Below are 12778 nucleotides of genomic sequence, written 5' to 3' on the forward strand. Positions count from 1 at the left end.
CCAATTAACTTAATAGCAAGATAATTAAAAAACAAACATTAATATCAGGACTGATTTTTGCCTGTTTCAGCAGTGGATCGGTGTTCTGCAGTGTTTATGTCTGTGTCATGTGAGTGTGTGTGTCTTATTGAGTGTAATAACAAAAGATGTGGATTCGGTGGAGTGTGGAGTTATTGATTTGACGTGGGAGGGGATATAATGTGCATCGATCTGAAGTTTGCAGCTCCCCGTCACTCATCGCTGCTGTGATTGGGTATTGATTTCCACGCTGCGATGATCGCTTCACTATTGACGAGCAGAAAAACATATGGGGTGAAGACATGCTACCACATACAGTGCACAATGTATTTATAAACACACAGACACACACTTAAGGTAGAAGCTGCACATGTTAACATTTAGGAGCTCATTGCGCTCTTGGTTCAGTGGTCGCCGTGGCAACCAGCCTCACCTCTCAGCCACTGCCGCAGAAAGCTCGAGGAGAACGGATGTATATGCATGCATACGCACATACATATTCATTTAATTTTCCTCCTCTCCATCTGTCAATCACATTTCTGTCTCCTCTGTCATTTCTGTCTCGTCTTGTCACTCGTCTTCCCCTCCGCCCTTCCCTCCATTTTCGCTTGACTTTGCAGTTCATTTATCTTTCTCTCCACTCAACTTGTGTCCTCTTTTCACGTTCTCACTCTCTTTCTTCTTCCTCCTCTTCTTGTTCTGTTCTCCTTTCCCCTCTTTCTCTCTGTCATCCCACTCTGCCCCATCCTTTTCTTCTGCTTCTCAGGGATTCCTGTCCCTCCTTCTCTTATTTTCTCCACTGTAGACTCACTTTCTTTATCAAATGCTTCCTCCATCCTTCCCTCCATTCCTCCTTACTCTCCTATACTCTTACTCTCATCCCTTCCTCTGTTTTCCCTCCCAATTCTTATTTGCCCTTCTTATCTCTCACCTGTCAGCTGCAACCTTTCTGTTTTTCATTCACATCTCTTGAAGTTTTAAAAGAGAGGGTAGGATCAGTTTGTCAGATGTTTGGAAATCATCATCGTTATCATCACTGAGACAGAAGCAAGTTTTTCTGTAGTAATGATCAAAAAGCCTTGGCTAACATTGCATCAGCCTCTTTAGCCACAAGAACGGAGTTATTTCCATCTTTTGGAGGAATTAAAAAGGTCTTAAAATCATAAAATGTCAGATTGGATAATCAGGCTGTAGCAGTACGCTACCACTTTCCTAACACCTCTTTCTTCTTCCTTCCTCCTTTCCCCAGTTGGCCATGGTCAGAGTGAAGGAGACAGGATGAACATCAAAGACTTCCAGGTTTACGTCAGAGACTCCCTGCAGCACATTGACCTGATGAAATCCCGCCACCCCGACCTGCCCGTCTTCATCGTGGGTCATTCCATGGTATGACACTTTCATTGATCCGTTTCAGCCGGTGGAATAATCCATGCAGTATTTTGTCGTTAATGGAAGATGATGGATGTCTTTGGGTTTTGTTTTCTTTTTTTTTGTACTTTAATCACATGATTGTATTTTTGGTACTGAAACCCGCTCCTGTCCAGGTTTGTTTGCCAGTTTTGTTTGGTGTGAAATTAAATATTACGCTCTCAGTGGATTTCACAGCTCCTGGTACAATGTGCTTGACACACAAATACACAAAGACAGCTGCATCAAATTGAAGGGCAAGCCCTGCTCAAGTGCAGGAATGAAAATACAGAGATCAGTGCGAAGAGGTTTTCTGCGACAATGCAACATTCAAATGAAAGAGATGGCACATGCTCTTCTTTTGGCATGAAGTGGCTTTATGTCCCAAAATATTCAGCCATGAAAAACCAGTGTACACTGCGCTCTACTCAGAACAGTATACAACTGAACCAGGTGGTCTTAATATTACGAGCACTATACAGCAGAAACTGTATTTCTAATAAATGAAAACACTTCAACACCCATGTGTTTCCTGCTTTTAATGATATTTTGTTTGGTTTGGCTTGGCTGTAGCACCAGACGTATTATTTCTGTATGATGGACAAATTCCAACTCCTTCCCTCTGCTGGAGGAACACCTCAGGGAAGGTCTGCTAAGCTTGCTCTTCCAGTTAAACTCCTGCTTACCTTTTACACAGTGACACAGATTCTGCTCAGACTGCAGCTGCTGCTGCTGGTCACCGAAAAACCTTTAAGTGCAGTTGCAGGTTCAGTGCCCTGTTCAAGGCCAATGTGGCTGTATTTGTTGACAGAGAAGAGAGAGTGTTGTCACTTTACCCAGACAGTCCAGGAATCTGTTTAATATTCCATGTAATGTAATAATGCCCCACTGACCTTGTGTGTTAGATTCTATGTGTTGTCATTCACTTTTATTGTCAACTTCCCTGATGTGAAATTTCTGGCTTCTGCAGGTATTAAGATATGATAAATACTGCAGTAGGTGTCCTAACATTTTCTCTGTGTGAAGTTTTCTTCAGTGAGAATAATGTACAGATATGAGAGTGGTTTAAATCTGATCATCTGTCTCTCTGCCAAAAACATTAAGGATATTTCCCAGAATGTCCCAGAGCACATGGTATTCTATTTATATGTTACTTGGTTAGTCTAACCAGCAGTCCAAAACCCAAAGATATAAACAGAGAAAAGCACAAAGTCCTCATATCTTGAGAAACAAATATTTGCCATTTTGCCCCATTAATCAGTTATCAAAATTATTGTGACTATCTCTTCGCAAGACACAGCAGCTGGGCAGTGACCTCTGGGGTACTGTCACAGAAGTGCTGTTGTTCTTTAAGAAGTATTTCCAACACGTAACTGCCCCGTAAATTACAAATTGCTTTATTTATGTTCAGTTTTTATATGGATTTTGAACTGTTTCCATCTTTTTCCAGCCTTTTTTCTATAGATAGGCTGATGACGTCCTAGATGAACTATTTCTTTCAATAAAGAACTCTTAAATTCACTATGGTATTGACAGCCTGTAAAATTTAGTTATATTTAGGGTGTTGCATATTGTACAGTAAACAGGGCTTAACATAGAACATGCAGAACAGTTGCAAATGCAAAAACAAATTCCACAAATTATTAATTTCCCATTTGCTTGAGCTTCCCTTTAATTGTTTCAGGGCTTATATCAGCTCTTTTTGGGGAGTTCAGTTACTAATTCAAAAGATTCACTGCAGACAGCGAGTCTTTAAAGAGTCTCTGGAATCGACAGAGGCACAGTTGATCCAGGATTCTCATTCAGAAAAATTACATAACACTTGGACACAAAAAGCATCAAGGCCAGCCAGGGAACTATTTTTAACCGATCAGTTTTTCACAGAGCTGCATTCAACATCACAGCCTCTCACTGTTGTGCTCGATGACCCACTAACTCTTAGTTCGGCTAACAGAACACAAACAGTAGTGATGAATTATATAATAAATGATGACTTAAATTGATGTGTAGTCCTAAAAATCTGTCTGTTGGATGATCAGGCTGCTCAAAAATTCTGTATTCATACTAGGTGCAGTAATGCTTTCATGTATGCAGCAAGAGTTTCTTGTGTTATATAAAGGGGAAGCTGACTTCATTGTCACAAAACATGAAACAATAGGTTTTTTTTGTTGTTGTTGTTTTTGTATTTTTGTAACCACCACCTGCGTAAGTCAGAAACATTTCAGGCTGAACACAAATACACAGTTTTTAGTCTTTTAGCTCAGAGCTAGAAGACCCATTTCAAGCAGGGAAAACAAAGGAGGAAAGCAAATTCATTACAGAGCTGTTTTTGTCCGTGAGAAGCGCAGAGCCTTGTTATCTCGCAGCACAGCAGTCATTCAGTGGGCATGGTGGATTCAACAGAATCCACTGGGAACATAGGTTTTACAGCAGAAATGATGAGCTTTGTTGAGAAATGAGATCTGCAGTGTTTGAAAACACAGACCGGTGACAAATGAAAGAAAAATAAATAAGTGGAGAAGCATAACGAATGTAGATGCTTCCACACAGGTGCACTGCATGGTACAGTTAAGCTTTTAACGTCCAGTCATGGCATCTATAAAAATTTTGAGCAGGTCCAGTTGCTTTGGATTTTGTATCTGGATGGCGTGAGGAAAAGATCTAAGTGACTTAGAAAGAGGTTTCATTGTTGGGGCACAGATGACACAAGCTTTAGTCGCAAAGACTGTTCAACTGGATAGTGTTTCAGTGGGAGCCGTGACTAAAGTGACATCTGCATTTCTATCTATGGGAAACCTCAGTAAATAGGGTCGGAAATTGTTGTGCAACTGTTCCTCAGGACGTGATCAGACTGTGTCAGCAAGAACAGTGTGTCAACAATTACACTGACAAGGATATAAGAGTAAAGTTGCAGAGCATAAACTTCATTACAAAGAGGAATGCACATTTGACAGTTCAGTGGTGCAGAAACCATAGGCACTGGCCTACAGAGATGTAGGGGAAAAAAGTGATATGGTCAGATGAGTCACCATATTCTCCACAAATGCGCGAGTACATCTGTGGTGTACATCGAGAGGCCTGAATGCTTGACCCCTACAGTGAAGGGATCCAGTGGCACTGTTATGCTGTGGGGGGCATTTTGCTGGCATGGGTTAGGTCCACCTGTCCCCTTAGAGTGAAGGGTCACTGCAAGTTAATACAAAGTTATTTTGAGTGATCACCTTTATTCTATGATGAAACCTTTATATCCAGATGGGAGAGATCTCGATGATGCCCCCATCCACAGGGCATGAATGGTCAATGAATGGTTTGATGACTTGAGTATGAAAATGATGTGAATCACATAATGTGGCTTTTTGCAGCCACCAGATCTCAGCCCGACTGATGCTTAAAGTTTCAGACCTGATTGCATATAAAGTGAGAAACCCATTAGATTTCACGAGCGACTTTGGTGCCATTTGTATCTGCAGAACTGATGGCTTATTAGAAAGTGAGAAAACCATGGGTGCTTAATGAATTTATCACTTTGTTTAATGATTTGTGAAAAGACGCTGGGTATGAGACTGTTTGCAATCACAGCATCTCTTTTCAGAAACTTCTTTTTTGCTTATTTTCTGCAATAGAGCATTTAGTCTGTGTGTTCATCTTCAGCGCTGTCAGTTGGGCTTTTAGATGCTTTAAACAATTCATGAGTCCTTTTTTCAAACCTTTTATGGCCCATGAGTTTCCAGACAGCAGTATTGTGTATTTATGCAAAGAATCAGGTTGCGTTCAAAACAGTCCAAGGTTGTAGGCGCACAGACGCAAATAGTTTTGTGTAAATCAAACTCTGGGATCCCAGATGGAGGCTGGGTAACTGTTTAAACATCAGACTGTAAATATTAGGGCAATGCAATCCGAAGTCACAGTCTCACCTCCTTCCTCTCCTTCTTCTCTTGTCCCTCCTCCCATCCCCCTTCTATATTCTTTTCTATATCTTTTCCTTTCATCTGAGATATTTCATCAGATGTTTCTCTTTGTTCTGTCACTTAAGCCAGTTAACCTGTCATTCCACAATGTTTTCATTTCCTTGTTCCTCCACAGTACATTTCTGTTTTCCACCCTACATTTGTTTTGCTTTAGACTCTGTTCCTCTCATTTTATTTTTATTTTCCCTTCTTCTTCCTTCCTTACCTTTCTTTTCATCTCCTTTCCTTGCCTTACCTTTCCTTAGAAACAGACCTAAAGTTTGGGAAACCCAACCCAAAGCAAATGTTGTGTTGCTGTGTTTATACAACCCTCATTTCCCAGTTTCCTAGTGTTGTGACTCTTCATCCTGTTTCTATAAGCCTGTTCCTCTGCTTCTATGTTTGTATGAACGTCTGTTGAAGGGGGCCAGGGTGGCGCAAAAACCACAAAGTCAAAGGAAACCACCTGTGGCTCCTACAGTATGTACAGAGAAGCTGCTCCAATGATAATATCCTAGGGAGACTGTGTAGTTAGCCATGTTGTAGATTTAATAAAGAAAGTCATAAGTGGGGAAGTGTAGATGTGAACAGGTTTCTTCTGCCTTTTGTTATCTTTAGCTATGCCAGGCTTTTAGAAGGGCAGTGTTGCTCTATTGGTGGGTCCACCTCTTTTGTCCAGACTGAAATATCTCAACAAATATTTGATAGACAGACTGTAGAGCTGCTCAACTGTAATTTTCTGTTAGCATTGTCTGTGTGAGCATGTTAGCATGCTGATATTAGCATTCAGCTCAAAATTCTGCTGTGTCTGAGTACAACCTCATCACTTCTTCAGTACTCTTCTACCTGAGATGAGTCAATACTTAAATGAGATATAATTTTAAAAGTGCTGCAGTTATCTGAAGAATTAGTTCATAATTTCACAGTTCTCTGAAAACATTTAAATATGTGCAAGGAAGTAAAAATGTGAAATAATTAAAATGGACGAAATAAAGTACAGTTACAAGTTTGTAGCTTCTGTGTCGGAAACACCACACCGACTATGTCACAGTTTTCTCTGCATCCTATGTCTCTGAGCTGCTATTGGGCAATTGGAGCAGTTTGTCAGTGCTGTATCAGCTCATGGGAATGCTGACAAATGCCTCCAGCTCTGGCTCGTTCCCACTCTTCCTCATTTCTCTCCTTCTTCATCAGTATTTCTGGCCCCGTCTCATTTGTCCTACTTCCTCAGTGCCAGAGTCTTATGTAATGGTTGTTCACCTTAAGGCCTTTGGTCTGTTTGTTCAGCTTTCAAACCTGTTTCTCTCTGTGTCTATTATTCATTCAGTTTCATTTCACTCTAAACCATATTTCACTTGGTTTTATACTGTGCCATTTTTTGGGTTATCTTTTTTTTTTCCTTGTTCCAAATCACTCGACTGGAGTTTTTATTGAACATAACTGCTGTTTGACAAAAAGCTGCTGTTCATGTCTGACTGTTAGGGGAAAACTGTTCAACCTGGGTGGATTGAGATGAACCTCATGAGCATATTTTTTTTAATATTCCTACTTACCCAGCCTTAATTTTTAGTTAATTCTATTTATTAGCTGTTTGGTCTCTATAATGTGTATGTATTGGCCAATAATGTCCATTAAACAGCAGACTAGAACATATAATGTTTGTGTATTAGCTATGTGTTCATGTACTGTGTATGTATTCTCTATATAGACGTTGTAGTGTCAGTATGTTACCTCTTCTGGCAGTTTATGACAGTTCAAGTCCATCCAGCCTACAATACCAGTATTCATCCTCTAATCAGCTTCTTAAAGAGCTTCTCTGTCCCCAGTCCTCCCTCTGCCTCTCTCTTCTCTTCCCTATTCACTCTTATCTCTCTCTATCACTTGACTAACGTGTGTGTGTGTGTGTGTGTGTGTGTGTGTGTGTGTGTAAGGATTTGACCCAGAATGAGCTTTTGCACCAAAATACATTCAGTCATCTTGTTATATTTAACCAGGAATAAAGTGTGTTGAACCGATCAGGCAGCTTGGGCAGCTTACATCACCCAAAGGAAATTTCACCATTTGATCGAGCAACATTTCAGTGTGTTCGTGCGACATTGTGTTTACACATGGATATTTCACAGCAAGCTTCTCTTTGACTACGTGTTGGAATTAAGCTACGAAGCCTACTTTTCCAGCTCTGTGCGTTTGTGTGGGCATATGCATGCAGGCAGCAGTGCGTGAGTGTCTTCTTGTGTCCTTAGAAAGTGAGATTTTCTGGTGGGAAATGTTTTGTCTTTCTCTACTTAGTGCCTCTTTTCATGCAGCAAGCCTGTCATTGGCCCCAGCCTGATGAATATTCACACAAGCGACAAAGAAACCTCACATAAACAGAGATGAAGCCAATTAGTCTCCAGAAAAGGAGAGAGAGAGAGAGAGAGGGCAGAGATTCACCCATGCAGAAGACACTTGCGCTTGTTGCATATGAGAAGAGAAACCATGCCAAAGTTAACCATGGCAAATTGATTTGAGTCTTGGCTGCCACAGAGCTGCTAATTATAATGGCCCTACATCATGCGATTTAAATCACAATCCCAAATGTCACCATGGGTGCCAAGGTGTGGCCTCGTGCTGCTGTTCGCTGCAGCCACACAGTGCACATTGTGCCCCAAGGGCCGTGTGTTCACGTTCACATTTCTCTCCCAGTCTGTGTAGAGCAACAGCAACAAAGGAGCAGGGTGGAAACCCAGACCCGTCTAAACAAAAGACAGATTGTTTTATGTTCATCTTGACCTCTGAGTAGTTTTCCCACTGCTCCTCGCATCAGAACCTCACACCTACTTTGCAAAGGCCTTCCCACTCCTTTTAGAGGACAAAAGACACTCCCTGTCTTCTGTTACGTACCGCCTTCCCCTCACTGAATCATTCTTCCATTTTTCACCCTTTAAGCAGTTGCATTTATATTTAATACTTCATTCCTCTCCACTGCTTTAACCTTTGAAGATCTAGGAAGTCAAACAAATTCTACCATTGTCCTCATTTGTTCTGTCCAAGTGTCAGCTAAATTCCTATCATGTAAAAATCATGCAGTTTTTTTTTCATCAACAATGAAAGGCTGTCTGCAACTTATAAACTAGGAACTGAATTATTTGCAACGCTGTTGCACACAAAAGCCAATCAAAATGCTGATCAGATCACATGACCTGGATTCATTTGGCTTCTGTTTATTGGAACATAAACAAGTTACAACACTATTAAATGATACAGTATATATTGCAGTAGAGAGTGTTTGGTTTGAAATGTTGCACAAACCTGATGCAACCAACATAACCCAATTGACACTTTCTTTAAAAAACATCATTTCACTGAAATGCAAGTTTTAAACAACTGAAAATGTTTACGTGTTAGATGGATTTTCATTTGCCTCATCTGTGCCTCATCTATTCAGGGTGGTGCTATCTCCATCCTGACCGCATGTGAGAGGCCCAGTGATTTTGCTGGAGTGGTTCTGATAGCGCCGATGGTCCAGATGAACCCAGACTCAGCCACACCGTTCAAGGTATCACATAATTACTTTGTCCCCTTGTTCTCTGTCTTCACTTTTGTGCCGTCCTTTCCATTCTTTTCCTCTCTCCTTTGTAAGTACCAGGAGTCAGTCATCTTGCTCCACTCAGGCCTGCTCTGGGTAATGAGTATAATACTGACACCTTTTATTTTAATTTAAGTACCACTTCAGCAGCATTAGCCATCTCTTACTGAACCAAAGTGTCCAATTTTCAAGGCTCAACACTGACAAAACTGGTGTCAAAATCTCCAAGAGAGGAAAAGAGGCTTGTTTTTTTTAATCATTAGCACATTTTAACAAGAAGTATTGATGTGTTTTAAATCCTGCACTGACATAGACAACAGTAGAAACACTGCGTGAATTATACACATTCAAAATTTCATGGCTGTATGTCTGTGTAACACTAATCAGATGGCGAGAAAAAAAAAACAAACGAGATGCTGATGTGTGAAAAATAAACTGAAATGCTTGGTGGGTTTTGTTTTTTGCTGTTTGCAGGTTTTTCTGGCGAAGGTGCTGAATCACATGCTACCTAGCCTCACTCTGGGCTCCATCGAGTCTAAATGGGTCTCACGGGACCAGACGCGGGTGAGAGACAATTGGTGGTGGATGCGTGTTTGGGTGGTTGAGCCGTATTGTTATCTGAGATTGAAATATCATGTATGGGTGTAGCACAAAATACAATCTACAAGGTCAAAAGGGGGAAATTTGCATGTGTGTGTCTGGATCAAAGACCACCCCATGACAGACACTTTGAACACTTTCCAAACCACGAGCGTTTTGTTGTCTGGCCAAGTTTGTGTGTGTGTGTGTGTGTGTGTGTGTGTGTGTGTGTGTGTGTGTGTGTGTGTGTGTGTGTGTGTGTGTGTGTGTGTGTGTGTGTGTGTGTGTGTGTAATACCTTGGGTGGGCTGTATTGTGTTACTTGTAATTACAAAAACAGGTGCATTTAGTGTGTATTTAGAGTGCATTTGGTTGTGTGAGTGTATTCTGTGTGTTCATGCACTCACGTTTCTTGAACCACAGAAGACACAAATACACACATACAGGTAAGCTCACACACGACCATCTGCACGTACTTGTGCCTGTGAACATGCTCTGTGGTAACTGTAATTGACTGTGGTACATGTACATGTACATACTGAAACAAGAAGTTACATACTCTAACAATAGGATCCCACATCCTGCTACCTCTACTTTCTACAGCCTGTTTGAGGAAATAGTGTCATCACTTCTCCCCGGTATAATAATAGACGCAATAGATTCAGTAGAAAAGTCATTGTACTAAACAGCAGAAAAAAGATGACATGTAACAAAGGTTCCAAACAGGGTTTGGTCAAAGTAAAACTGGATTTACACGAGCTGACAGGTTAACAGGAGTCCTGCTATAGATACCTATGCTGCTGGTTTTGATTCATACTTCAGCATCACATTTCTCCCACTCAGAGCACATCTTAACACTAGACAGGTGCACAGATGTGATCAGACTGCATTGTGTTTTGATTACTGTGTATTCCCTGAAGATAATGTGTAGCCCCCATCCCTGGAAATAAAACAGACTGTGCACATGTGTATATGTGTGCATGTACTGTACATGACCCTGTATACATTAACATATAGACCTAACAGTAGCCATTGTTTGCTGTGTGATTTACAAGACATTTCAGAATTCTTCTATATTCAAAAACGGAACTATTTTGTGGACAAAGGTTTAAAGATGATTTGTAATGTCCGGTTTACTCCAAAGGTCTTTTTTTAAAATGATATCTCAGTTTGGAAGGAAGACGGTGCTTCTTGGGTGTCACAGACTCCTCCAGGCTGCTCAACAGGTCGTGTTGTTTCACAGCTTCAGCTTTCAGTCATTCATTATTCAAAGCAGCAGCACATGTGGCCTGAGAGAGGCTGCTCCTGTTGGAGTGGGCCATCAACTGTGTTTACATACAACATGAACAGATATGGTTGCGTGCGTGACTTATGTGAGAGCACGAACAGAGCTTGAAAGTATAACTGTTTAATGTTGAAGGAACAGGGTGTGTCCTCTGCCCTGCAACTCTGATTTACTCTAATGTAAACTATCTTTTCCCTTTCATCTGGTCTTCCTGTCTGCTTCAGTTTCACATCTATTCTATCTTTGTTTTTCTCTCGCTCATTTTTATTTCACTGTCCTTAAAGGCCCTCCCAGCCATTTATTAACCAGTCTTACTCACACTTGCCAACTCTCATGGTTTTCCCAGGATTCTTCTCATTTTCATGACCCTCTTATCTCAAATGGAACCTCTTCTTCTTCCATATTTGGATTCAACTTCAAACTTTATTGTGCTTGTTAAATATAGCCAATCAACACAAAAATCCAGGCCTTATTTCTAAATGTCCAACAAAAATGTACAGTTGCTGTAGTTTGCATTAAGAGAAAAATGTGACGAAATGCAAAATTTGAGGTAAAAGATATATGCACATTTCAGTTACTATGGATCAAAAGCAGCCCACCATCGAAGGGAAAGACCATATAAACTAAACCTTCAACCACTTCTCGGCATAATCCTTATGTCTCTCTGTCTCCTGCCAGGTGGAGGCATATGATGCTGATGAGCTGAATTTCCACGGCGGGATGCGAGTGTCGTTCGGCATGCAGCTGATGGGGGCTGCGGCTCGCATTGAGAGGGAGATCCCGTCCATCAGCTGGCCCTTCCTGCTCCTGCATGGCGATGCTGACAAGCTCTGCGACATCCGAGGCTCTAAGATGATGTACGAGAACGCCCCGAGCACAGACAAGAAAATCAAGGTGGGGATGGTTTGTTCCCAGTAATACATCCATTTTTTTTCTTGTATCTTTATTGTTTTGTTATTTAGTTATTCATTTTTTGTTCTAAATTCAAAGAAAATGAAACGATTAATTTGACACAAACTTGTATCAAGTAACCACTGTGTCATTTTGTTCACACTGTTCCCCTTTTTTCTTCATTTCTTAAATACAATGCCATAACAGTACAGAATAATGTGTCACAACACCGCCTTCAACACCCTTGAAAACAACATGAGTTGATCGTTTTGGGAAGTTGCTACATTTGGAAGTCAAAAGTATTGATGCTTTTGTGGCTGACTGAAACAGAGACTACCACTTCAAGCAGTCTGAAAATGTTTACTGCTGCCTCTGATACCTGAAAACCCAGTTAAACGCTGTTTACCTGTCTAATAGGCACTAATGTAGGTCAGTGACCAAAAACAAGCTGTTGTCGGTTGAAGATACTTGTGGATATGTGACAAAGTTCAATCATCGGATACTGCTTTCTAGAATGAAACCCTTCAGCCAAAACATTTCCTCGACCTTCTCAGATTGCACAAACAGGGTGTGTTCACTGACAGACAAACTGGAAGCCGTTAACCTCCATAAAATCTTCCTCATCTGTAGAAGGATGTGTGTTTGTAAAGAAGGAAGTTCATGCACTTCTATTATTGCATGGTTCATCACATGAGGGGAAAGATGGTGAACAAGAGACAAAAAATGAGAGGTGATAGAAGGGATTTCAAGAAATGATCAGTGTAACTAATGCCTGGGACTTTCCAAATCAGATCCAGGGCTATCAGGAATTCTGTTGATAACTGAAAAGTATCTGTTTATTTTCTTTTATAGTATTTCCCTGTAGGTTTTGCTAAACATGATGAATTTCTCTCCACTTTGACTCCTAACAACCTGGACTGCAGTTTGTTATAAGAGGCCAAGACTGGCATTATATTTTGTGTTCTCCAAGGAGGTATCAGATAACCTTTTTAGATCATAGATAAACTGTTTTTTTTAACAACTTCCTTTTTGCATGCATCCTATGTCTCTGTCCTAGTCTCTGGCTCTCTTTTATTGTTTCTAA

At 40.8% G+C, this 12778-nt stretch overlaps 1 protein-coding gene across 3 annotated transcripts in view; it reads left to right on the forward strand.

Moving 5' to 3' along the window:
* mgll (monoglyceride lipase) overlaps positions 1 to 12778 on the forward strand; it is a 31680-nt gene that overhangs the window by 16838 nt on the left and 2064 nt on the right. For all 3 annotated transcript variants that reach the window (XM_041050780.1, XM_041050789.1, XM_041050772.1), the window contains 4 exons: positions 1268 to 1404; positions 8800 to 8910; positions 9415 to 9504; positions 11482 to 11697. In XM_041050780.1, the coding sequence (XP_040906714.1) occupies positions 1268 to 1404; positions 8800 to 8910; positions 9415 to 9504; positions 11482 to 11697 (554 nt within the window). The remainder of the gene's footprint in view (positions 1 to 1267; positions 1405 to 8799; positions 8911 to 9414; positions 9505 to 11481; positions 11698 to 12778) is intronic.

Source organism: Toxotes jaculatrix, chromosome 2 (genome assembly GCF_017976425.1).
Source record: "Toxotes jaculatrix isolate fToxJac2 chromosome 2, fToxJac2.pri, whole genome shotgun sequence".
Lineage (NCBI taxonomy): Eukaryota > Metazoa > Chordata > Actinopteri > Toxotidae > Toxotes > Toxotes jaculatrix.